The sequence below is a fragment of the Moesziomyces antarcticus genome (genome assembly GCF_000747765.1).
Source record: "Moesziomyces antarcticus DNA, scaffold: scaffold_v10002, strain JCM 10317, whole genome shotgun sequence".
Classification (NCBI taxonomy): Eukaryota; Fungi; Basidiomycota; class Ustilaginomycetes; order Ustilaginales; family Ustilaginaceae; genus Moesziomyces; species Moesziomyces antarcticus.
Genome location: NW_014639008.1, coordinates 1,345,643 through 1,370,819, shown reverse-complemented (window position 1 = coordinate 1,370,819; position 25,177 = coordinate 1,345,643). Strand labels below are relative to the sequence as shown.

Here is a 25,177-nt window from a genome sequence, read left to right as displayed (position 1 = left end):
ACTCTCTACCGCACCGACCCAAAATCGCCTCTCCTCATCCGACAGATTCTCGACCGCCTCCTTCTCTGCGAAGTCAATAGCTCACTTTTTGCCGCTGCCGCTGCCAACGAGGGCGAAAGAAGACAGTCGCAATCACAAACAAAATCCCAATCTGTACACATTCTTCAAGCCACAGCGACTAGCGAAGCAAGGTAGTCGTCGGCAGCCGCCTGTACGGCATCTACCTCGAGTGCGGCGGGGTCCCAACCGCTTGCCGTATCCTTTCCATCCGCGGCACCTCTTACGCCGCTACCGCCACCACTCACTGCAGCCGACTCGAGCAGCGTCGCCGAGATGCGCTCGAGCGTCGCACGTGCACCCTCGCCCAGCTCCACCGCCTCCGTAGCCGTGGACATATTAATAAGGATGCGAGCGAGGTTGGTGATGCCGGCGATCATCTCGGTCCTAGCCACCATGTGCGTCCTCTCGCCCGCACTTGCCCCAGCCCCCGGCGTCGAGAGCAGCGCATTGACCCCCGCCGCCAGACTCGGCAGACGCGCCGCAAAGCGCTCCGCCCGCTCAAGCGCTACATCGCGCGATTCGCGCGCGGCAAGCAGAGACGCTAGCACAGGCACCTCGCGCGAGGCGGCGACATAGTCGACATACACCGCCGCCCCATCCGCCCAGCCCGCAATCTCGTCCGCCGGATCACCCCCTACCTCGAGGTAGAACGGCGACATCAACACCGACACCAACTCGTGGTCACCACGGATAATCGCTTCCGGCGCAAGATGAAGTGCGACAACATTGTGTGCGGCCGTCCAGTTGTGCGCGCGCAGCAGAAGTTGGTATTCGCCGTAGCGGTCGTCGCGCGCACGCGCCGCAAACGACTGCGCCTCGTACAGCCATGCTTCGGGCACGTGCAGCCGCCCACACAGGAAGTCGCGCTGCGCATCCAGCTGGGCTACATTGCGCGCCAGCAGCGCCTTGACCGCCGTCGACCGGCCCGAGCTCAGCTCGAGATGCAGCAGCACAAACGCAGCCCACTGCCACAGCCCCAGCAGCTCGAGCTGCGTCGCATAGCTCGACGCCAGCATGTCGGCACGTGCCGAGTTGCCCTGCACCGCCGCCGTCGCCGCTCCGTTCGGTGCGCCATCACCGTCCTCGTGCATCGCCTCGTCGCGAGTCTCGCCGCCAGCGCCCAGCCCGAGCTCCACACGGTCGCCAAAGTCGCGGCGCTGCATGACGCGCGAGAGCAGGTTGTACAGATGCCACGGCAGTCGCGCATCCACATTCGACGCGCCAAACGCACATGCGTTGAGCGCAGGCTCGAGCCCGTACGTCGGGTCGACGTACAGCTTGATGAGCTCGAACAGCGCATCGCGGTCGTAGCCGCCGGCCTTCTGCAGCAGCTGCCGCAGCTTGGTCGCGCCCACGCTCGAGCTCTCGCGGTACCACGGCAGCGGCGGTGCAATACAAGTATTCTGCGGCGCCGTCGGCGCCACCTGCGCCTCGTACCGCTCGAACGCGCGCTCGAGCGGCGCCTCGTACGTCGACTCGTACCACAGGAACAGCCCCAGCGCGCGCTTCCAGTCGAGCCCCTCGCAGATGGCCAAGTCGCCAACCTGGTCGATCGGGTCCTTGGTCGTCCGCGCATCGGTGCCGGGCGACAGCAACACGTTGCCCGAAAGCAGCTCGTAGATGCGGCGGTGGTCGCGCGTCATGTGCGCATCCACGCCCTCCTTGCGCCACGTCAGCAGCTGCTCGCTGATGTCGGCGCGCACCTCCTCGTCGCCGCCCGCCTGGGCAATGAGCGTCGCCAAGCGCAGATCGCCCGCCTCCATCGCCGCGTTGACGGCGCGCTCCACCTGGTGTCCGCTCAGGTAGCTGAACAGCAGCGCCGCACGGCGTGACGCCGCAATGTGCGAGCGCGCCTCGGTCTCGACCGTCCCCGCCACCGTGTGACGCAGCCAGTCGGACAGCGCCGCCTTCCTGCGCATGGCGCGGATGCGTTCCGCCGTGGCAGCGTCCGCGCCCGCGGGCACGCGCAGCTCGATCTCGTCGAACAGCGCCACGCCTAGCCGCCACAGGCTCGCCTCGAAGCTCCGGTCCTTGTGCTCGAACGACGAGGCAAAATGGCGGAAGCGCGTGCCAAAGTCGGTGTACGCCACGGGCACGCCCTCGTCGTCGAGCTCCACCTTGGTCTGCTCGAGCTGGACGCCCAGCAGCTTCTGCGCACGCTCCGCCTCCTCTTTCGACGTCTCGACGTCCTTGAACAGCTTGATCTTTTCGAGGATCAGGGTCGACGTGCTGGCAGAAGCCGCGGCCTCCGCTTCAGTCTTGGCAGCCGACGACACCGGCTCCATGTTGGCGCCGACGATCCTGCCATTGTGCACGAGCGTGCCATCGGGCCCCCATCCGACGCGGAAACTGCGTCCGAGCGAAAGACCGGCATCGAGCGTCTCGCCATCGGCAGCGACCACAGCCGAACGTGCCACGTCGGTCTTGCGCAGCCTTTTGGCGGGCTGTTGGACTTCCTGGACGGGTGCCGGGTGTGACTTTGCGGCGGCCTCGTAGCTCGGCTCTTGAGGCTCCGGTGCCTTGTCGGGCATCGGCTCGGCAGCCTTGATCGGTTCTGCAACGGCGGCCGTCGGCCGCAGGTTGAGCGTTTTTTTGTGGCTCAGGCTGGCTCCCATGGGTCTAGCAGCAACGACAGCAGCGGAAGCTAGTTTACTGTCGTCGTGCCCAAAAAAACTCGCCTGCATGACCTGGACGCGGCGCGCCTCGGCGGCGTTGGCCATGGTCGACATGGCGCGCGACGGCGTGGCGCTGCCCGCGCGCTCGCGGCCCGAGACGCTCGAAGCGGGCGTCCACTGGCGGCGCTGACGGTGCTTGGCAGCGGCGACGGCAGCGGCAGCGGCATGGCTGGCGTCGTCGTCCGTATCCATGTCGCCGTCATCGAGCCCCCGTAGCGGAGGTGGGGCATCGTCGTCGTCCTCTTCGCTGCCGTCGCTGTATGCGGCTCCGATGGCAACTGCATCGTCATCGGACTCGCCGTCGTCGGCCGACATGGGCGCGAGGCGCTTGCTGGCGGGACGCTTGTTGTCAGCGGCAGCAGTTGGCTGCGCAGCTCGCTTGGGCGCCGCCGCGGCCGCATCGTCGTCCTCGTCCGAGTCGTCCAGGCCGTAGCGACTAAAGTGCTTCACCTTGAACGTCCAGGTGCCCGACTCGGGCTCAAAGTCGACAAACTCGGTCTCGGACTTGTTCTTGAGCTTGTTGACCATCTGCTTGACGCGCGGGTGGTCGGCGTCCTTGATGGGCTCGCGCGTGGCGCGGTCGGTGGGCCAGCATGCATCGAGGCTGACGCGTGCGGGCACATTGAGACCGGTGCCCTGCTTGGCCTTGAGGCCCGGCACAAAGTTTCGCTTGGCGCCGTCCTTGGGGTTGCGCGGGTCAAAGTCGTCCTCCTCGGGGTAGACGACGACCTCCTTGAGGCGGATCTGGACGATGCCGCCGACAATGTCGTTGAGGTCGCCGATGGAGGTGAGGTCGACGGGCTCGAGGAACTCGATCTGGCCGACACCCTTGCGGCCGACGATAAAGTTGTGCACGGCGGCGAGCTCGTTGTAGTTGGCGGTGCGCAGTGCGGCGAGCGAAGGCTCGGTATAGTACTCGCCGACCTTGGCGGTGGCAGCGCTGGATCCATTGGACACGGCAGCGGCGGACTTGACGCTCGGGGTCGATGCGGCAAAGGACGACTCGAGGTCACGGCCCTGGCGCGGCACACCAGCCTTGGCCGCGGCGGCAGATACGGTCTTGAGCGGGGTGTCTTCGACAACGGTGGGCGAGGCAGCACCAAAGAGATTGCCGCGGCGCGAAGGGAGCGACGATGCGAACGAGAGGTCTCCGCCGCCGGGGCGCACCGACTCGGCGCGCTGCTCGAGGGCAGGGCTGAACGTGACGCGCGACGCCGACGACGGCTGCACGGTGCCGCTGCGGAAGGCCGATGCTCCGAGCGAGCCGACTGCCGGGCTACTGCCGGTGTCAAAGTGAGGCACGCTGCCGCTGCGGCCGATGCGCGAAGCGGTGAAGCTGTTCTCGCCTGCATCGTCGAGCACGAGTCGCTTGGCCGACGGCCGCGAGACAAACGCCTGCGACGAGAGCGGCTGGCTGTACTCGTCGCTGAGCGCCTTGAAGAGCGCGGGCGAGCCGGCTCGGCCGGGCGTGCCGAAGCGGGTGTTTGCGCCGGGGGTGCCTTCGCGCAACGAGCCAGGCGTGCCCTCGCGGACGAAGCTCGAGCTGCCGAGACCCGAGGCGCCGGGAGTGGAGCCGCGGAGACGGTTGATCTTGCTGGCGCCGCGTGGGCTGGAGCGGAAGGGCGTGGTGAGGGGCGGCTTGTTCTTGGGCGCCACGTTGAACGGAAGCGAGGCGCCGTTGGCAGTCGAGCCTGCGCCGGCGTTGAGCGGGTTCGAGGCGAATAGGCTGTCCGTGCCGTACGGGTTCGAGTCGAGCGAGGCCTGCACGCTGGGCAGCTGCTGCTGGTTCTGCAACGAGTTGTTCTGCAGCTGGTTCTGCTGCGACTGGCCGAACAGGCCGCCAGTGGACTGCTGGTTCTGACCGCCGCCGAGACCACCGAAGAGACCGCCGCCGGACTGATTCTGGGTGGAGCCGCCAAAGAGGCCGCCGCCCGTGTTGGACGCGCCCGTGTTGCCGAAGAGCGACGACCCTGCGGTGTTGGACGAGCCAAAGAGACCGCCGCCAGTAGCGCCGGTCTGTGCAGTCTGGTTGGACTGGCCGAAGAGACCGCCGGTGGTGTTGCCCTGCGTCTGGCCGAAACCGGCGCCGAGGCCGCCAGCACCCTGCTGCTGGTTGTTCTGCTGGTTGTTGTTGCCGAAGAGCGACGAGCCGCCTCCGGCGCCGAACGAGAAGCCGCCGGTAGCGGGCTTGTTGGCCGTGTTGCCAAAGAGGCCGCCTGAGCCGGTGGAAGCGCCTGCGCCAAAGCCAGTGCTAGTCTGACCCGTCTGAGCACCTGCGCCGCCGAAGAGCCCGCCGGTGGCCGGCTGGGTGCCGGTCTGTCCAGCTGGCTTGGCGCCAAAGAGACCGCCGCCGAAGCCGCCCGTAGCACCTGCCTGACCGGGTTGCTGATTGGCCTGTTGGGTGTTGTTGGCGCCGAAGCTGAAGCCGCCGGTAGTACCGGTGTTGGTGGAGCTGCCAAAGAGGCCGCCGCTAGGCTGTGCGGAGCTCGCTGCGCCGAACAGACCGCCTGTGGCGGCGGGGGCCGAGGTGGTGCCGGTGGTGGCGCCGGATGCAGCGCCGAATCCGCCACCTGCGCCGAAGCCAAAGGCGGGCTTGTTCTGTTGCGCAGTGTTGGAAGCGCCGAAGCCGCCAAAGGTGCTGGTAGCACCGGCAGTCTGACCGGGCTGGCTGGTAGCCGCACCAAAGAGACCGCCAGTAGCGGGCTTCTGGCCGAAGGAGAAGCCGCCGGTGGTGCCAGTGGCGCCGGCGCCAAAGCCGGTTGCGGTCTGACCGGGCTGCTGCTGCTGCTGGTTGTTGGCGCCAAATCCGAAGCCGGTGGTTCCGGCCTGGGCGGGCTGGGTGGTGGAGGCGCCAAAGCCAAAGGCGGGCTTGTTCTGCTGCTGCTGCTGGTTGTTGTTGGCGCCAAAGGTGAAGCCGGTGCTAGCTGCGGGCTGCTGTGGCTGAGCGCCAAAGGAGAAGCCCGAGGTGGACGGCTGCTGCTGCTGGGTCTGCTGGCCGAAGAGGCCGCCGGTCTGAGGCTGATTCTGCTGCTGGCCGAAGAGACCGCCGCCGGTGGTGGAAGCGCCGAATCCGGTAGCGGCGGGCTTGGCGCCGAAGAGACCGCCGGACTGCTGCTGCTGCTGTTGTGGCTGGCCGAAAAGACCGCCGGTGGTGGAAGTGCTGGCACCGAAGCCGGTGGCAGGCTGCTGAGCTTGACCGAAAGCGCCGCCAGTGTTGTTGCTGGCGCCAAAGCCAAAGCCGGTGGAAGGGGCACCGGGAGCGCCAGGGCCGGTGTTGCCCTTGGATCGGCCCTGCTGGTAGTCCATGAGGCGGAGCTCCTCGATGCTGTGGTGGCTGTAGGCTGGCATGACAGTGATAGTCTGATGCACATCCCAGGACTTGCGGTCCTTGATGTGTTCGGTGGGCGTGAGATCTTCGCGGAGAGGGTCGTAGGGGACCGTGGCGGTGCCCTGAGTGATCTGGCTCGGGGTCACGCCAGCGGCTTGTTGGCCAAAGGTGCCCGCGGCGGCACCGAATCCACCTGCAGCGGGCTGCTGCTGCTGCTGTTGGCCGAAGAGACCGCCAGCGGCAGGAGCGGCTGCGCCAAAGGTGGAGGAGCCAAAGCCGCCTGCTGCTGGTTGCTGCTGCTGCTGCTGCTGTGCAGGTGTGGAGCCGAAGGAGAAGGAGCTGGTGGTGTTGTTGTTGGGGGTGGCGCCGAAGCCGCCGAAGCCGGTGTTACCAGCAGGTCGTGCGCCGAAAGCGCCGCCGGTGGCAGCATTGTTTTGCGTGGCGCCAAAGCCGCCAAAGGAGGGAGTCTGGGTCTGGTTCTGTGGTTGGCCAAAGAGACCACCGCCGGTTTGTGCAGCCGGCTGCGATGCACCGAATCCGCCTGTAGAGCCAAAGCCTGGATGTTACGAAAGAGGTGGATGAGTACAGGGATGTGACTAGGCTGATGCGAGCTGGATGCGACGAGAAACTCACCTGTTGTAGAGCCGAATCCGGACTGGGCGGGGGTGTTGGGCTGTGCAGCCTGGCCAAAGAGACCGGTAGTTGGCTGCTGCTGCTGCGGCTGTTGCTGCTGGTTATTCTGCTGGCCGAAGCCGCCAAAACCCGTGGATCCGAACATGGCGCACAGTGGTAGGCCTGTGTGCTAGGGAGATGGGGTCGTGGGCGCGACCTGATCGAGGCGAGCCTTTCGGCAGCGCGGATGCGCGACTTGGCTCGCGGCGCAGAGAGGAGCAGTGGAAGAGGGCGGGGGACAAGGTCGGATTCCCGTTGTACTGGGATAGGGTGGTGATGGTGATGATGATGATGACGATGATCAGCAGAGGTGGGGGTAGAAAGATGGATTGATGAGCGGCGCGATGGATTGCTTTCTCTCTGTCCAACGCTCTGTGCATTTCGGCCGTGAAGTGAAGCACGCGCCCACCAGCCAAAGTCAACACCCAGAGAGGAAAAAAATGGGCGCTCGGACAGCCCTCTCTCTCGTTCTGAGAAGATCACCACGTCGCGTCCAACGCATCGGAGCTGGCTCTGCCTCCCGATGCACACGATCCAGCTTCCACCACGCGATCACCTTGAGCCTCAATTTCGGAATTCGGAAGCTGAGCCTTGGACCCGTTTCCGCCAAAGTGGAGCAGCAGCAGCAGCCTGCTTTCCCCTTCTTACCCTCAACACCCTCCCGCCTCTTCCAAGATGTCTGCTCCAAGCTCTTCCGGTCCTTCAGGGGGCGTCGGACCGTCACGGCGAACATGGGACAAGGACGACTTCACACGCAAGGCCATGTCTCGCGAGAAGCGGCAGGCTGAACTCGACTCGGTCAATGCCGAACGACGCTCCCAAGGTCTTCCGCCTCTCAAGCGGCTCAAATCCACCGCACCCGAGCCCGAACTCTCGATGCAGCAGCGCTCCACCCCGCTCGGACTCGAAAAGAACCAGGGCAAGACGCTTATGGTGGATCTTTCGTCCGATTCGGGTCAAACCGGTCCCGGCTTCTACTGCCAAACATGCCGAAAGCTGCTCAAGGATAACCTCGCCTATCTGGACCACATCAACGGACGCGTGCATCTGATGCGCATAGGCCAGTCGACACAACAGGACAGAGCAAGTCTGCAAGATGTTCTCGATATGCTCGATAGGTTGAGACAAGAACGAGGCGCTGGCAAGCACAAGAGTGCAGCGTACGATTTCGATCAGAGGATCAAGAGCATCGCCGACCAACAAGACATGGAGAGGCAGCAGAGAAGGCAGAAACGCAAAGACGCAAAACAGGCCAAGAAGAGCAACGCGTCCGCAGACGTCCAACAGCCAGCTAATGACGATGACGACAACATGATGGCCGCAATGGGCTTTGGCGGCTTCGGCTCCACCAAGAAACGTTGACAAATCTCCATCCCTCTCACCAGCGCGATCTCGTATACCCCTCATTGCAATTCTTACTTTCGACACTGTGAAAACTCTCTTGTATTGGGTTGCGATGCATTGGGACCGGCTAAGCCCAGGCGAGGGTGAGGACAAACTTGTCGTCGCCCACCTCCTGTTCCTCCTGCAGGATCACCTTTGCATCCGGCTTCCTGTGCGACTCGGGCAGCGGCTTTCTGCGGAGCGCCTTCATAAAGGCGTCGCTCTGGCTCTCGATGCACTCTGCCAGCGCCTGACCGAGACCCTGCTCAAACGAGTAGAAGGCGTCCACCTCATCGGTGGCAACGAGGCCAGCCTTCTTGCGCAGACGCTGGATGCGGTTCACCACCTCCCTCGCCGTACCCTCGGCCTGCAACTCGGGGCGCGGCTGCACATCCAGCAGCACCACAACATTGCCGTCCGTGTTGGACTCGAACGCTCCCTCGATCTCCTTGGTCTCGACGTAGCGCGACACCTTCAGATCGCCCTCGACCAGATCCACACCAGCCACGTTGAGCTTGCCCGTCTGCATGTACCTCTTGGCCTCGTCCGACGAAACACCCTCGAGACCCTTGCGCACCTTGCCGACATCCTTGCGCAGCTTGCGACCCAGCACAGGCCAGTCGGCAAACAGCTTGAAGCGCACCCCGCACTTGGCCTCGTCCGAAGACAGCACCAGATCGCGCACGTTGAGCTCCTCCTTGATGTAGTCCGCCAGCGACTCGGCATCCGCAAGATACTCTGCGTCCGTGTGGAAGACGACGAGCTCCTTGAGCGGCACGCGGATGGGCAGGTTCGAGTTGACGCGGATCACGCGGCCCAGCTCCACCACCGCCTGGAGCGCCTTGAACTGTCGCTGGATCACCGGGTCAAAGTACGACTCGTTGACCTCGGGGAACGAGAGGAAGTGCACGCTGCGGTAGTCCTCCTTGTCGTCCGCCGCAGGTGCGGGCATGTACTTGCGCAGACCCTGGTACAGGTTCTCGGTCAGGAAGGGCGTGAAGGACGAGAGCGTGCGACACAGCGTGAGGAGCGTCTCAAAGAGCGAGTTGAGCGCCGCCTTGGTGTCGTCCACGCCGTACTCGCCCTTGAGACGACGGCGGTTGAAGCGGATGTACCAGTTGGTGAGCTCGTCGATGAGCTCGCCCAGACGCGGCACCACCGTGTACAGCCGGTACGCCGCCATCTCGTCGCTGATGAGGCGGATGAGCGACTGGCAGCGCGCGAGGATCCAGCGGTCCATCACGTTGGTGCTCGACTGGTGGCGGTCGTAGACAAACTTGACGCCGTGGTCCTTCTCGTACAGGCCCACCGAGGCGAGGAAGAAGCGGAACGAGTTGAGCCACGGGAGGAAGGTGGACGAGACCACCTCCTTGACGCCCTCCTCCTTGAAGCGCAGGTTCTCGGCACGCACGACGGGCGAGTTGATCAGGTACAGACGGATGGCGTCGGCGCCGTACTGGTTGATGAGCAGGTTGGGGTCCGGGTAGTTGCGCAGCGACTTGCTCATCTTCTTGCCGTCGGCGGCGAGCACGAGGCCGCTCACGATGAGGTTCTTCCAGGGCGCCGAGTCGAAGAGGTGCGTGGCGAGGATGAGCAGCGTGTAGAACCAGCCGCGCGTCTGGTCGAGGCCCTCGGAGATAAAGTCGGCGGGGAACGACTTTTCGAACTGCTCCTTGTTCTCGAAGGGGTAGTGCGCCTGCGCGTAGGGCATGGAGCCGGACTCGAACCAGCAGTCAAACACCTCCTCGACGCGCTTGAGCTGGCCCTTGCCCTTTTGGGAGGGGATGGTGATGTGGTCGATCTTGTCCTTGTGCAGGTCGGTGATGCCGGTGACGCCCGAGAGGCGCTCGAGCTCCTCGACGGAGCCGACGCAGACGATCTCGTCCATGTCTTCGCTCGCCCAGAGCGGGATGGGCGTGCCCCAGTATCGGTTGCGGCTGACGTTCCAGTCGCGCGCGTTGGCGATCCAGTTGCCGAAGCGGCCCTCGCCGACGTGGGCGGGCACCCAGCGTGTGGCGTTGTTGTTCTTGACGAGCTTCTCGATGGCGGGCTCGACGCGCACGAACCACGAGGGGATGGCCTTGTAGATGAGCGGCGTGCCCGAACGCCAGCAGAAGGGGTACTGATGGGTGAGGGTGGCCTGCACGATGAGGCGGCCGCGCGCCTTGAGGTCCTTCTGGATCTGCTTGTCGGCCTCCTTGACGTGGACGCCCTGGTAGTCGGGCACCTCGGCGGTGTAGCGGCCGGAGCCGTCGACGGGGTTGGGGGGCGACTCGTCGCGGCTGATGACGCCGTGGGCGATGGCGACGCGGTGATCGTCGTCACCAAACGCGGGTGCCTGGTGCACGATGCCCGTACCTGCGTCCGAGGTGACGTAGGTGTCGGAGAGCACGCGGAAGGCGCGGCCCTGGAAGCGGTCGGCGAAGTAGGGGAAGATGGGCTCGTACTGCATGCCGACGAGGTCCTTGCCCTTGTAGGTGTGGAGCTTTTGGAACTTGGCCTTCTTGGGGTCCTTGTAGAGGGTGGTGAGGAGGTGCTCGTGGATGATGAAGTTGGTGTCGCGCTCGTCGTCGTGGATCTTGATGTAGTTGAAGTCCGGGTGGACGCAGAGGCCGAGGTTGGAGGGGAGCGTCCAGGGCGTGGTGGTCCATGCGAGGAAGGCGGTGGTGGGGTCGTCGACGAGCGGGAAGCTGACGGTGACGGCGGGGTCCTGGACCTCGCGGTAGTCGAGGCCGGCCTCAAAGTTGGAGAGCGGGGTGGTGCAGGCGGTGGAGTAGGGCATGACGCGGATGCCTTGGTAGACGAGGCCCTTGGAGTGGAGCGTCTTGAAGACCCACCATACGGACTCCATGAAGTTGATGTCCATGGTCTTGTAGCCGTTGTCAAAGTCGATCCAGCGGCCCATGCGTTCTACGGTGTCGCGCCACTCGTTCTGGTAGGTCATGACGATGCTCCTGCACTCTGCGTTGTACTTGTCGACGCCCATGGCCATGACGTCCTCCTTGCCGCGGATGTTGAGGCGCTTGTCGATCTCGTGCTCTACGGGGAGGCCGTGGCAGTCCCAGCCGAAGCGGCGGTCGACATAGTGGCCGGTGGAGTGGGCGTGTCGGGTGACGATGTCCTTGACGGTGCCGGCGAGGAGATGGCCGTAGTGGGGGAGACCGGTGGCGAAGGGCGGGCCGTCGTAGAAGCTGAAGGGTTTCCTGCCCTTGGACTGCTGGAGCGAGGTCTTGAAGGCGTCGATGGCACGCCAGTATCGGATGACCTTTTCCTCTTCGGTGGGGAAGCTGAAGGCGGCGGTGGGGTCGTGCTCGGCGAAGGTGGCGGCCGGATCGTTTGGATCCTTGGGGGTGAGGTCGGCCATGGTTGGTAGCCCCTTGCGAAACGCAGATGCTGTGTATTCACTGAGCGATGATGGTGAGGGGAAGGCAAACCGAAGCTTAACGCCGCGATGGCATTCATTCCCTCTCCCAAAGCAACACACCGAGAAGAGCCAACCGAAGGCTGAGCTGGACTGCTGCTGCTGCTGCTCTCGAGGAATGCGAAGAAAGTCGAAAAAAAGCGAGCGAGCGCATTCCGCCTCCGCTCGTGCGCAGTTGAAGCCACTCGAGTCAGAAGTGGCGACTCCCGTGCGAGTCGAAAAGGAGAGAAAGGATGTTAGGCCGAAGCAGTCGCCGAATAGAGAAATTTGTGAGACCAACACTGACTGCTGGGGCTCGTCTGCTGTGCCCTTTGGGTTGCGTTGTTGGATTTTTGGTGGGGCTGTTGGCCGCTGTCAAAGGACTGCTCACGCTAAGTTAGCCCTCTCGCCTAGGCACGAGCCACACCCACCCACACACCCTCTTTGGTTGCAACGAATCCGACTCTGGCTCTGCTATCCCACCACCACCAACGCTCGTGCATCGAGCAACCGAGTTGGCATCCCCACCGCCGCGTGCGCACCCGAACTCCAACGCAGCTCAGCCAGGCCGGTCCTACGCTGTGCCTCCTTGTCTCTCTTCTCCCCATCACACCGACTCTTTAGCAAGACCTCGAGCATTCCTCCGCCATGTCTGGAACAGGCGATGCGCTGGAAGCAGCCATCCTGCAGGGGGTCGATGCGAACCCGGCCTCCACCTACCGCGAAGACCGTCGAGCCGCCGCATCGCACTCGGCTCCCAATACCGACGACGAGCTGGGCTCGGACCTCTCGGACCACGACGACGACCGCGACCTCTACCGGCGCGACGACGAGGACGACCTGCCCGCCGCTTCCACCTCCCCGCGCGGTGGGGATGCAATCAAGCGCGTGCAGAACTCGCGCACGGCAAACCGCGGTGCCGAAGGCGCCACCAATACAGGCCCCAAGGGTGTGTTGCGCGATCAGCAGCTGCGCGCCGCCCACGAAAGCGCCGCACGATCAGCTGCCGTGCACGCCACCAACCGCCGCATGGAGTCGCTCGCGCTCTCCTCGGAATCCTACACGCAGCAGGTGGAGCGCGAACGCCGCGAGGCCGCCTTGCGTCTGCAACACGAGCTCGACCAAGACGAACACACCGTAAGCCGCGAAGCGATCGCGGATCTTCAGGCCAAGGAGCGTCGTCGCGAAGCACGGATTGCCGAGTTGAAGGCGTTCCATGCCTCTCGCAACCCCGCCCATCCCACCACAGCATCGATGGGGGTGGGGAGCAACGAGCGGTGGTTCGGGCATCTGCGCGAGGTGGACGAACGCGGCTACGTGGCAGCGATCGACAACGAGGTGCACGACGTACCCATCGTGATCCACATCTACTCCAAGGCCGTCGAGCAGTGCAACGTGCTCACCGCCGCCCTCGCCGCCCTTGCACGTGTCTACCCGCGCACCAAGTTCCTCCAGGTCCAAGCAGCCGCCATCGGCTTCGGCCACAATGCCGATGATGACGACGAAGAGTTTGACGAGCTCAATCCAAAGACCCTCGAGGTGCTACCCACCCTCCTTGTCTACCGTGCGGGGAATCTGGTGGCCAATTTGGTGCGTGTGGATCTCGACCCCCTGTGGAACCACGGTACGGAACAGGATATTCGCACTCTGCTACAGCATCACGGTGCCGTTCCCGCCTCCTCCCAACCTGCCCTAGCCACATGCACATCCACACCGCACCATGATTCGGATGACGATTGAATCTATTCTTTTTGACATTACAAAAACCGACGACTGCGAGTGGCTAGTGGGAGTCGACCCACTTGCGGGCGTTTTCAAACATCCTAAACCAGGGACCTTTGCCGTTCCATCCCTTGTCGCCCCGAGCATGTGCACTGACAGGAGCCCAGCTCATGCTCGACAGCGCAACGCCACGTTCTGGATGCGGCATGAGCGCAAGCACCCTGCCTCCATTGGCCGTAACGGCGGTCACACCCTCGGGGCTGCCGTTGGGGTTGACCGGATACCTCTGATCAGTGTACTGCATAGCGACCTGGTTCCTGCGCCTGCACTCGTCCAAATCCCCCTCTGCGCGGAAAGTAGCCCTGCCCTCTCCATGTGCAATGATCGCCGGCAAAACCGAGCCGGCCATATCGCGCAAGAAGATCGACTGCGCCCCACCCGTGGATGTAATCTCGACGTTCGACAGTCGACCCTCGAAGCGTCCCGACACGTTGGCCTTGAACAGCGGCCAGTGTTCCGCCTCGGGAATCAGACCGGCCGCAGCGAGCTGTGAGAGCAGCTGGCATCCGTTGCACACGCCGAGTGCAAACGTATCGTTACGCTGCTGGAAGAAGCGTTCGAACTGCGATCGTACCGAGGGGTTGAGTAGGATCGACTTGGCCCACCCACTACCTGCACCCAACACATCGCCAAACGAAAAGCCTCCACATGCCGCCAGGCCCACAAATGCATCCAGCGTCACACGGCCCTCGACGAGGTCCGACATGTGCACGTCCACCGCACAGAAGCCCGCGCGTGCAAACGCCCACGCCATCTCGATCTGGCCATTCACACCCTGCTCGCGCAAGACGGCCACCTTGGGCCGCGCCTCCATCTCGGCCTCCACCACCGCGCTGCCGAGAACATCGTCGCGCGGGTTGTACGTCAGCTCGTACCGCAGCGCCGCCGCACCCGACTCGTCATCGATGAGACTGAACTCCTCCGCTGCCGTCTGCGGATTATCGCGCAGACTCTGCATGCGGAACGATGTCTCGGCCCACTTCTTCTGCATCTCTGCGCGCGTAGTCGCCATCAACACCTGCCCGCCCGCGGCGACCTTGATCTCCTCCACCTCGGTCACGCGCCCCACCACATGCACATGGTTCGACGCCACCCCGGCCGCGGTAAACACCGCACTCACCGCCTTGACGTCCGCGGCACGCACCTGCAGCACTGCACCCAGCTCTTCGTTGAACAGCGCCGCCACCGGATCCGCCTTGTCGCCCGACACAACGTCGGCAAAGATCTCGGCACCACATCGACCGGCAAAACACATCTCGAGCACCGTCGTGAGCAGGCCGCCGTCCGAACGGTCGTGGTAGGCCAGCACCAAACTGCCCTCGTCGCGCTTCTGCACACGCAGCTGCTTGAGCGTGTAGCACGCCTCGAAGAACGCCTTGAGCACGCCTGCGTCCTCGACATCCGGCGCCTCGTGGCCCAGCTGCCGGAAGACCTGCGCGAGACACGAACCGCCCAGACGCTGCTTGCCCGCCGCGAGGTCGACGAACAGCAGCACCGTGTCGGCCACATCGGTGCGCAGCTGCGGCGTCCACGTGCACGCGATATCGTCCACCGGTCCAAACGCGGTCACGGTCAACGAGAGCGGCGCCGTCACCTCGTGCTGTTCGCCCTGCTCGCTCTGCCACGCCATCTTCATCGACATGGAGTCCTTGCCGACGGGGATGGCCAGGCCGAGCTTGGGGCACAGGTCGAGACCGACAGCCTGGACGGCCTCGTACAGGCGCGCGCCCTCGTCCGAGTGGCCCGCCGCGCACATCCAGTTGGCCGAGAGCTTGATGCGCTCCAGACTCTCGATGCTCGCCGCGGCGATGTTGGTGAGCGACTCGGCCACCGCCATGCGCGCCGCCGCAGCGGCGCTGATGAGCGCCAGCGGCGTACGCTCGCCGCTCGCCACCGCCTCGCCCGTCAGACTCTCGTTGAAGCCGTACGAGGTGCGCGTCACCGCCACATCGGCCACCGCCACCTGGTGCGGCCCCACCATCTGATCGCGCACCACGAGCCCCGTGATGCTGCGGTCGCCAATGGTGATGAGGAAGTTCTTGCTCGCCACGGTGGGCAGGTGCAACACGCGCTCCACCGCCTCGGCGAACATCCTGACCGGCTCGCTCTGCAGGCTGGGCAGGTACGTCGTGAGCGACGAGTCGAACGGGATGCGCAGCGGCGTCTTGCTCGCCGCCTGGCGTGCGATCTTGGGCGGCTTGCCGAACAGGATGGGCATGGGCAAATGGATGGGCGTGCTGCCCAGCAGACGGTCGGTCACCACAAGCTCCTGCTCGACCGTGGCGCGGCCCACCACCGAGTAGGGGCAGCGCTCGCGCTTGGCGATCGCCTCGAAGCGCGGCAGATCCGCCGCGGCGACAGCCAGCACGTAGCGCTCCTGCGACTCGTTGCACCAGATCTCCATGGGGCTCATCGACGGGTCGTCGACCAGCACGTCGCGGATCTCAAAGCGCGCACCGAGCCCAGCATCGTGCACGAGCTCGGGCAGCGCGTTGCTCAGCCCGCCCGCACCGACATCGTGGATGCTCTGGATGGGGTTCCCCTGTCCCACCTGGCCCTCGATCACGCCCGGTGCATCGCTGAGCGCGGTGCAGGCATCGATGACCTGCTGGCACCGACGCTGCATCTCGGGATTGTCGCGCTGCACCGAGGCAAAGTCGAGCGCGGCACGCGACGAGCTGCCGCTCGCCATGGACGAGGCCGCACCACCGCCGAGGCCGATGAGCATACCGGGCCCGCCGAGCACGATGATCGCGGCGTCCGGCGTGATCTTGTCCTTGAGCGCGTTCTTGGGGCGCACGTTGCCGAGGCCGCCGGCAAGCATGATGGGCTTGTGGTAGCCGCGCACCTCTTGCTTGCCGTCGTCGGTGGGGACGCGCTCGCACCAGGTGCGCCAGAAGCCGCTGAGGCCCGGCCTGCCAAACTCGTTGTTGAAGGCGGAGCTGCCGAGCGGGCCGTCGATCATGATGTCGTACGCGCTCGAGATGTGCGCGGGCTTGCCAAAGTCCTCCTCCCAGGGCTGGCGGCCGTCGGCTTCGAGGAGCAGGTTGCTCGTCATGAATCCGACCAGGCCGGCCTTGGGCTTGGAGCCGCGGCCGACGGCGCCCTCGTCGCGGATCTCGCCTCCGGAGCCGGTGGCGGCACCGGGGTAGGGCGAGACGGCGGTGGGGTGGTTGTGGGTCTCGACCTTGGCCAGGAAGGGCATGGGTTCCTTGACGCCCTGGTAGACGCTCAGGCCGTTGGCGGCGGCGGCGCGGGAGGGGGCGAAGCGGGTGGCCTCGTAGCCCTCGATGACGGCGGCGTTGTCCGAGTAGGCGCTGATTGTGTGCTGGGGGTGGAGCTTGTGGGTGTTGCGGATCATGCCGAAGAGGGTGTTGGGCATGTCTTTGCCGTCGATGGTCCAGTCTGCGTTGAAGATCTTGTGGCGACAGTGCTCGGAGTTGACCTGCGCAAACATGAAGAGCTCGACGTCGGTGGGGTTGCGGCGGAGCGCGGCCGAGGCGTCGCCCTTGCCGGCGATGAAGGCGTCGACGAGGTAGTCGATCTCGTCGTTGGCGAGTGCGAGGCCGAGCTGCTCGTTTGCGTGCACGAGGCGCTGCTTTGCGACGGCGCGGTCCTCGGTGCCGTCTGCGCCGAGGAGGTCGACGTAGGTGAGGGGAGCGGGCTGCGCCTTGTGGAAGAGGGCGTCTGCGGTGGGGGGCACGGCGGAGATGAACTGGGTCATGCGGTCGTGCAGAAGGTCGTTGAGGCTGGCCAGCTCGTCGGGCTGGAGGTGCGAGGCGGTGGCGGGCTGGACGACGTAGGCGATACCGCGCTCGATGCGTGCGACGTGGTCCTTGAGGGTGCACATGCGGGCGATGTCGGTAGCCTTGCTGGACCAGGGCGAGATGCTGCCGGGGCGAGGCAGCACGAAGAGCACCGACGGGTCGGGCTTGGCAGCGAGGGCAGACTGCACGGCGGCGCGCGTGTTGGGCAGGTCGACATTGTCGCCATAGACGAGGAGGCTGTCGAGCACGTTGCGCTGCGGGCTGGCGGCATCTGCGAGCACGGCCTGCGCCGCCTCGTTTGCCGGATTGACAAAGTGGACATAGACGGCATCGATGGATGCGAGCTTGTCACCGCCGAGCTTGGCGTTGGCCCTCTCGAGCAGCTGGGTGCGCTTTGAGGGGTGGAACACGGACGAGCCGATGAGCGAGAGCATCTTGCCGGAAGCCTGTACAGCTGCTACCGTGTGCTCGCTAATGTGGAGTGAAGCGAAAGAAGACGATGTCAGATGCTTTCCCCTTTGGCGCTCAGAAGAGAGGTGCAAGGTGCAAGATGCTCACGTTGCAGCGGAACGACGGGTCGGTTGGGTCAGGCAAGAGCGAGGAGAGGCAAGTTGGGTTGATCGCACGCAGGGCTGCGTGACGATTGAGTCGGGAAGGTGCAGAGCGGAATGACTGCCCTCCTATCAAAGTCGAGAAGCAAGCAGCGACGGCCATCGTCTTTCATTCTTCTCCCACCTCACCTCGAGAGAGAGAGAGAGAGAGAAAAAAAAAGGAAAAAAGAAAAAGGTGGCCCGAGTGGTGAATTTTCGGGGCCCGCACCGCAACAGCCGCTGGAAAACTGCACCGAAGCTGCTCACGTTCCCGAAGACGAGAACGAGTCAGCCCACCCAAAAAATTGGCCAATTTTTCCATTCTGGCTCGGCAGGATCTTGCTGGCTGGCCTCTTCTCGCACGAAAGATTGTCCGCACTCCACATTTCCATCGCGACTGAGCCTCTAAACTCCGAGAGCCGAACAAATTTGGACCGCATAGACCCTGGATTGGCCGCTGCTAGCCTTGCCGCCTCGCCACCATCGTCCTTCTTCACACGCGGCGTTCGAGGTGCAGATATGGACGCATCGACACAATCAGCGGCCTCTGAGCCCGTGGTGATGTTCAAGCGCAAGCGCGGCCCACCCTCTCGAGCTGCACCTGCCGCCACTGCGAGCCCCTCGACTCCTTTATCCAGCGCAGCGCCAGGGCCGTCTCGTGCATCCCAGGCGGTGCTGAACACCAGCTCTAGCGACTCGGACAGCGATGCTGATTCGGACGACGAGGTGCGATCACGGTCCGCCGTAGTCACCAAGAAGAAGCGCACCAACCACAATCCGCTCGTCCAGTCCACCGGCGCCGTACGCAAGCAACCGCGCCCCGACACCGCCCCTGACTCGGAAGACGACATCTACCCTCCCCCTTCTGCACCAGCCAGCACAGCAGCCACGAGTATACAGAAGGTCAGAGACTATGCAACACGCCATAGCAACTGGGACCTCGACGCTACACCGACCGATGCGGGGGAGTCGGCGAGCAATGCGGATGGGCTGTATCGGGGTTCGAAGGGGTATGCGTCGTACATTGCTGCGCGGGATGACGGCAAGTCGTCCAAGATGCGCTCGCGCGGACCCATACGACAAACCACCACTGTACGAACAACCTCGCTGATGGACTACCAACCCGATGTGTGTAAGGACTACAAGGAGACTGGATACTGCGGCTTCGGCGATACGTGCAAGTTCCTCCACGACAGATCGGATTATCTTGCCGGCTGGCAACTCGACTTACCAAACTCCACCGCCCGCACAAGGGAAGATGTGCTACTTTCCGATCCAGAGGAGGAGGAAGAGGTGCCGTTTGCATGTCTGATCTGCAGACAGGCGTTTACTGCGCCGGTGGTGACAAAGTGCGGCCACTACTTTTGTGAGGCGTGCGCGCTGGGCAGGTTTGCAAAGACGTCCAAGTGCTTTGCGTGCGGTGCGCAGACGGGCGGGTTGTTCAATGCGGCGACAAAGGTGCTCGAGCGCATGAACAAGACCAAGGCCGCCAAACTGCACACGAAAAACAGCTGGAAACAGCTCGATGTAGACTAGAATGCAAGCTCCTTGTATTATACCGAAACGGTTAGTTGAGCGACATGTGCTGCAGGGCTGGGAGGGTGAGGGGCTTTTGGATCTTGTGCGTCTGCGTCTGCGTCTGGGTGGGGGGTGGGGATGTGGTGGTGGGGGCAGTAGCCGCTCTGGAGCGCGGCAGTCTGTCAAGCAGCGATGTGGACAGTTCGCCTGCACGGTGGGCGACGATGGACAACAAGCTGTCCGACAGACCATGAGTTGCCTCATTGCCGCCAAGCACGTAAAGCGCCGGTTCGGGAAGATTACGTTCTTCGACCTGACTTGCGAGTGTCTGTTGCGACGAGGTGGATGAAGCATCGCTTGCGGGCGAAGCCTTTCCGCTCCTCAGCGCCGACCGCATAGCCGCAGCGCCAACGAGTCGGTAATCCCTGGTGATGCCGCGAATGTTCTCGCGCCTGCGCTCGAGCACCTCTTCGTCCTCGACATCCACCAACCTCGCCACCTCGTCCTCCTCCGCCTCCCTCTCGCGCCCCATCCACTCGCCGTCCAGTGCGGGATAGAACGCCCGCAGCGGCTCGAGGAACGCCATGCTGCTCGGCGAACGCACGAATCCAGTCCCCACAAACACCGCATCAAACACCACCCTCTCCACCCTCCCGTTGCGCAGCTTATCGCGCAGCTCCAACTCCACTCCCTCGTCGGTCAATTGGACGTGGTCGACTTCGGTGCAGCGACGCATCTCCATGCGACCCGCGTGTTTTTCGTCGACGTCCTGCAGCTCGTCGGGAAGCTGCACGCTAAACTTGTCGTACATGGTATCGTGCAGCTCGTTGAGCAGATCCGTACGCACCACCGAGTAGTTTGTGCGCTTGAATTCGGTCAACCACGCGCGGCGCTGGGCTGCACTCGCGTGCCAGAACTCGTCGGTACGTTCCGGGTCGAACGCAGCTGAGTTGACGAATCCCGTGTCGTCAGAGGGAACGAGGGCTGAGGCGCGGAAGACCATCGTGACAATCGCAGTGGGGAAGCGCGCGTGCAGGTTCATCAGCATCTCGGTAGCCGATTGACCTGCACCGATCACCGCCAGACGCAGACGCGACGAATCGTCCACCACACCCCCCGCGGTCTGTTGACGCTTCGAAGCGATCTCGTGCAGTTTGGGCTCGAGCATTCGCAGCGATGGCAGATACGTGCCCGAGTGCACAATGCGCGCCCCTTCGCTGGTTTGCTGCGCATACGCCGCTTCGAACGCAGCCGGAAGCTTGGGTACGCCACCGACGGCGACGGACAAATTGCGCGCATAGCGCACCACCTTGCCGCCATCCGCCTCGCGCGTAGTGATGCGGTACAGACACAGTGCATCCTCCGCACCCGCCTGCCTCACCGTCACCTCGTCCTGCTTGGCCTCGGCCGCCACGATCGTAAGCGGTTCGATCGAAACCACGTTCTGGCCGTACGAGACTGCGTCCGCCATCCTGCGTGCGGCCCAGGCGAGGTAGGCAGTCCACTCGCGTCGACTAGGCACGCCCTGCTCCTTGTTGATGTAGCGCGCCAGGCGGCCGTGCGAGTGGAGATAGTTGTAGAAGCTGTACGTCGACGTCGGATCGCGCAGCGTCACCAGGTCCTTGAGCGGCGACACCTGCAGCTGCGACCCGGGCAGCAGCAGCGCAGGATGCCATGCAAAGTGCGCGCGCTGCTCCAGGAAGTGCGCCTTGAAGTTGGCTTCGCCCGCCTCGGCGGACTCGCGCAGCGCGATCGACAGCGCCAGATGCGCAGGCCCATACCCAATCCCAAGCAGGTCGTAGATATCGTCCTTGCCAACCACCGTAAGCGAAGATGCGATCTGATCAAGCACAGAGCAGTCCGAATCAGTCTCGATTCCAGCAAGACAGTTGAGCTAACGATGCTACTTACTCCGTTCATGTTGTCGAGCGACGATGTGGATGCGGCCAGAGGCTCCTATCGATTCGAATCCAGAGAGACGATTGTGGATGCAAGGATGACGATGAGAAGATGCGGAACGAGGTGGAATGACGAGCGAGCACGAGCAGTCGAAGGTCGGATCAAGGCAGCGTGCCGTCGCGTATATAACAAGCAAGCTCGGAGCGAGTCGGTCCTGCTTGCGGGCGTGCAAGCTAGATGCAAAGGAGCGTGCGGTGAAGCCAGGTGATTGTGAGTGGTCGTGTCGAGAAAAGGCCGGGAGGGAGAAAGGAGAAAAGAAGCATGATGTAGACGTCGAACCGCTGGGGCGGGACTTTTTGCTAAGCAGGGCCTCCATGAAAGACAAGCACCCAGGTTTTGCGGATCGGCGGCTTGAACGGCAGCTGTGCGGACCCTGACCGTTGCCTCGCCCTTGCCATTAGCCTGGGGATCTCGGGCCGTCGCCCGCTCCGAGAAGGCATGCTAGGAGGCGGCCAACGTGCACGCTAGCCTCGCAAGCCGAGCGTGCGCGCCGAATCGCCAAAAGCTGTGTTGGCGAGGGAGCCGGGGGGGGGGGGGGACTGAGCCACTACGAACGCTGTTGACGGAGCGAAAGTTGAACGACGACGGCGAGCGACTCGAACCAATCAGAGCGCAGCTATTGGCAATGCGTCCGGTGCACAGCTCATGCCGATCGTCTCCAGAGCGGGAGAGCGGGTGTGACGGTCGAATGGCATGCCGACCAGGCAAGGGAGGGGCGGAGTGCGAATACCCAAAAACCCTGGACGGTGCGAACCGAAGGCCTAGCTGGCGGCGGAGGCAGTTGGACAGGAGGATCGTGCGTGGCCCCGAAAACCGAACGTGACCGACGTGCAGACGGGGCGAGCAGAGCCATGACGTTCGGGACGATGAGCGGCTGCATCCATGCCTCGACCCTGGCTGACAAACGCACTTTCTGCTTCGATGCAGCCGAGCCAGTGGAGGAAGAGCCAATGCCGATTTTGTCGACATCGACGTGTGCATGTGGAGGCCGTTATTGCCAAAAGCTCGATCGAGCCAACTCGTAGTCGCCCAAGTTGCATCGTCAGGCGCCTTGGTGGGTTTCAGCGAGCAAACCTACGAACGCAGCAATGCAAGCAATCAAGCACCGTTGGACGTTACGGCCACCAGGAACGAAACATTGTCGAATGAAACGTTGCTGAAAAGCGTCGACGGAGAAATGGCGAGACGAAAGCTGATTGGAAATAGCACGATTCTGATTGGTCGACGCGACTCGAGCCACACCAACGCGACCAGGGGCGACGACGAGCGACCCCGCGGTGACGCCGGAAGGCGGGCTGTTTGCCGTTGGACCAGACCTGGGTGGCAATGCCGGATCTGGGGCCAGCATCCAAACTGCTCGGAGCGCGGCGCCGACATCGAAGCTGGCACGTTCTGGTGCCGCGAAGAGCCGAGAACCCTTAGTCGCGCCGAAGCACGGTGCCAGTGGGGACGGGTCGGAGCGAAAGAAACTCTCGCTATTTGACACCCGTCGCGGCATGGAGACAGCGAAATGAAGTCATGACCATATGTGCGGGGTGCGACATGTCATCGATCCGGAAACCGAGGCTGGAAGAACGGAACTGAGACCGACGATGCTGGAACCCTCGACTGCTCGTGAGGCGAGATCTGTACTTACCACATCCGATTCAGCCATGGTGGGGTGGCTCATGTTTTCGTGTAGTCGGCTGCGACACTAGCGCGGGCGGAGAGTTTCGTCGAGACGTTCGAAGGGAGAGGGTGCAATCGAGTCAGTCATGGATCCCGCTTCTGCTAGCGAAGCGTGTTTGCCGCTTGATGGCCTTCGAATTACGCCATCGTCCCCATCCATGCTAAAGTAGATTCGCCGTGTGGTCGCTCCGAGGTAGCCGAGATGTGACAGGTACGGCTTCCCAGCGACGTTCCATCACCCGCTCGCGATCGAACACGGCAATCCACTTCTTCTTTCCGGGCGAGGTTTGGCCTGCGGTGAGGCGGCTTGGCTCGATTCTGGGCATTGTCGTAGTGGAGCGGCATACGATCCTTGCCGGCTGGATGCTAGAGCATCGGCGATGAGAGTGACCTTGCATCGGGCGGGTGCATCGGGGGCTAGCACGGACCGGGCGACCGGAGTATCTGGAAGACTGGCAAAGAGTGGTTCAGCGGTACACACCTTGGGCAATAGATCTGAGCGACAGTATGGTAACGTCGCAAGCGTATGTCTAGCTGAGATGAAGTTGGTGGGGTTCGGAGGGGAGAAGGCGCTTGAGATGAGCTTGTTTTGTAGTTCCACACCGTCGGCTCGTGGAGAGGTGGTGGAGAGGGCTGGGCCAACAGTGCGAGGTTGGGGAAAGTTCGGTTGTGGATGATCCGAGGCACAGCTGAGCAAGCGATCACTCTCGGCTGAGCGGCTCGCACCTCACAGTTGCAGAGGGACCTGGCGTCATGTCACCTTGGTCACACTCAGGGCGGCAGGGGAACTGGCTAATCTGATAAAAATTTTCGGCCATCGCCTAGGCGCGATTCCACCCAGTCGGCTCAATCACCTCACCGAGCCGCAGATCTGCACGCACTCCATCCGCATGGAAAAGTGAACTACGAGCAAAGAAGAACAAGGTTCGCCACCGTGGACCAATCGGGTCTGCCCCACGCACAGCCGAGGGTGGCAAGTGGTGAGAGCCCAGTGCATATTCCCGTCACGACCGAAGCAACGCATCTTTACCCAGAAGAAGAAAAAAAAGCCATGCTGGGTCATAACATCAACGCATACACATGGCGTAGCGTGCCCAATCATGTGTGAAGGATGTGGTGTGAATGCGTGTGTGGCTCGGCAAGTTGGCGTCCGAAGCGAGGCGAGGCGCTCATGGTTCGTGTTTGCACTTGGAACAATTGGCACGAGCTGCGGCCTGCATTCTTGGCAAACCGTGTTGGCGTGGAAGTAAGTGAAGTTTGCACTAGTGCAAGGGAGAGCTGCAGCACATGCAGTTCAGCAAAGAGCCAAGACTTTGTTAAGCGAATCCACTTTGCGGCGAGTGCATGAGGTCATCCTTCCATCCTTCCAATCGGATAAGATCGCGCCAGCCCAGCTGCTCTCATCTGATAAAAAAATTCATCACGCTCGCTTCCGCCTCAGCGTTGGATGTTTTGAGTGATCGGCCGAGTTGTTTTCGGCCCAACTCCGACCATTGAGCGTGGGCTGCGTGGGCTGGCGAGCAGCATAAGCCTCGGCACGACCAAATCCAACACGATTCGCGCATGAAACCGCATCTTGCAGCGCATCTCGGCGAAAAGTGCGGTTCAAAGTGGGCCCCGGAACCGAAGTTGCGGTTCACTCTTCAGCCCAGCTCGAAGAAGCAAAGACGAAGGGGGGTGCCAGCAATGACGCCAGAAGCTCGAAGAGGCACCAACGCGGTCTTTCGAGGGTGGGCAAAAAATTTTCATTTTCTCTCATCTGATAAGATCACTCCTCCTGCGTGAATCAGGACGGCAACGTGCACGGCCCCTCGCCAGAGCCAGGTGTTCACGCCGACTCCAGCTGGCATATGGTCCGCCGATTCTTTCCGAAGCTCGTTCTTGCGGCTTGGCACGAGCTGCTGCGGCAATGTCCACCCAGGACCCGAAGCGGTGTGATTGGTTTATCTGATAAAACAGTCTTCGGCCACCGGCGCAACCCTCTCGGACATGCGCTTCTTGGCCAAGCCGAACTTTGATCTGGCTGCACACTGACTGTCTGCGTGAAAGCATGCTCGAAAGCATGCAGAGAAACACACCGAGAACGCACAAGATGACTCGACGGCTTGGCTTGTCCACGCCGTCCTCATTTTCCCGGCCTGAAGGTCCGATGCAGTGTTAGCTCCTAGAGGTGAGAAGACGCTAGCAGACATATGGCATGATAGTGACGATGCTTTGGTGATGGATCGGGGCGAGGACTGGCTTGCTGGCTCGGGTGGATCTGCGACTGTGACGCAAGAGCGGCCGGAGCGAAGCGTGCTTCGAGACTAGTGTGGATGCGTAGGCCCAGCGAACCTTTTCGGCTCGAGCCGGCATTCCGCGGCGGGCCGACTGGA

At 63.2% G+C, this 25,177-nt stretch overlaps 7 protein-coding genes across 7 annotated transcripts; 3 read left to right on the top strand and 4 right to left on the bottom strand.

The window, feature by feature from the left end:
* Nucleotides 1-164: 164 nt before the first annotated feature.
* PAN0_002c1385 (nucleoporin) lies at nt 165-6,841 on the bottom strand (the record flags this gene model as incomplete). The annotated part of the gene is made up of 2 exons (XM_014803551.1): nt 165-6,619; nt 6,697-6,841. The coding sequence occupies 2 exons, from the start codon at nt 6,839-6,841 to the stop codon at nt 165-167; spliced, it is 6,600 nt and encodes a 2,199-aa protein (XP_014659037.1).
* A 569-nt stretch (nt 6,842-7,410) lies between these two features.
* On the top strand, nt 7,411-8,097 carry PAN0_002d1384 (zinc finger matrin-type protein 2-like; the record flags this gene model as incomplete). The annotated part of the gene is made up of 1 exon (XM_014803550.1): nt 7,411-8,097. One exon carries the CDS (start codon nt 7,411-7,413, stop codon nt 8,095-8,097), a length of 687 nt encoding a protein of 228 aa, XP_014659036.1.
* Nucleotides 8,098-8,206: 109 nt separating this feature from the next.
* On the bottom strand, nt 8,207-11,482 carry PAN0_002c1383 (isoleucine-tRNA ligase; the record flags this gene model as incomplete). Its single annotated transcript, XM_014803549.1, has 1 exon — nt 8,207-11,482. The coding sequence occupies one exon, from the start codon at nt 11,480-11,482 to the stop codon at nt 8,207-8,209; it is 3,276 nt and encodes a 1,091-aa protein (XP_014659035.1).
* Nucleotides 11,483-12,166: 684 nt separating this feature from the next.
* Nucleotides 12,167-13,258, top strand: PAN0_002d1382 (phosducin-like protein; the record flags this gene model as incomplete). The annotated part of the gene is made up of 1 exon (XM_014803548.1): nt 12,167-13,258. One exon carries the CDS (start codon nt 12,167-12,169, stop codon nt 13,256-13,258), a length of 1,092 nt encoding a protein of 363 aa, XP_014659034.1.
* Nucleotides 13,259-13,301: 43 nt separating this feature from the next.
* On the bottom strand, nt 13,302-17,501 carry PAN0_002c1381 (phosphoribosylformylglycinamidine synthase; the record flags this gene model as incomplete). Its single annotated transcript, XM_014803547.1, has 1 exon — nt 13,302-17,501. One exon carries the CDS (start codon nt 17,499-17,501, stop codon nt 13,302-13,304), a length of 4,200 nt encoding a protein of 1,399 aa, XP_014659033.1.
* A 675-nt stretch (nt 17,502-18,176) lies between these two features.
* Nucleotides 18,177-19,193, top strand: PAN0_002d1380 (spliceosomal zinc finger-containing protein; the record flags this gene model as incomplete). Its single annotated transcript, XM_014803546.1, has 1 exon — nt 18,177-19,193. One exon carries the CDS (start codon nt 18,177-18,179, stop codon nt 19,191-19,193), a length of 1,017 nt encoding a protein of 338 aa, XP_014659032.1.
* Nucleotides 19,194-19,224: 31 nt separating this feature from the next.
* On the bottom strand, nt 19,225-21,095 carry PAN0_002c1379 (L-ornithine 5-monooxygenase; the record flags this gene model as incomplete). The annotated part of the gene is made up of 2 exons (XM_014803545.1): nt 19,225-21,015; nt 21,087-21,095. 2 exons carry the CDS (start codon nt 21,093-21,095, stop codon nt 19,225-19,227), a joined length of 1,800 nt encoding a protein of 599 aa, XP_014659031.1.
* Nucleotides 21,096-25,177: the final 4,082 nt, after the last annotated feature.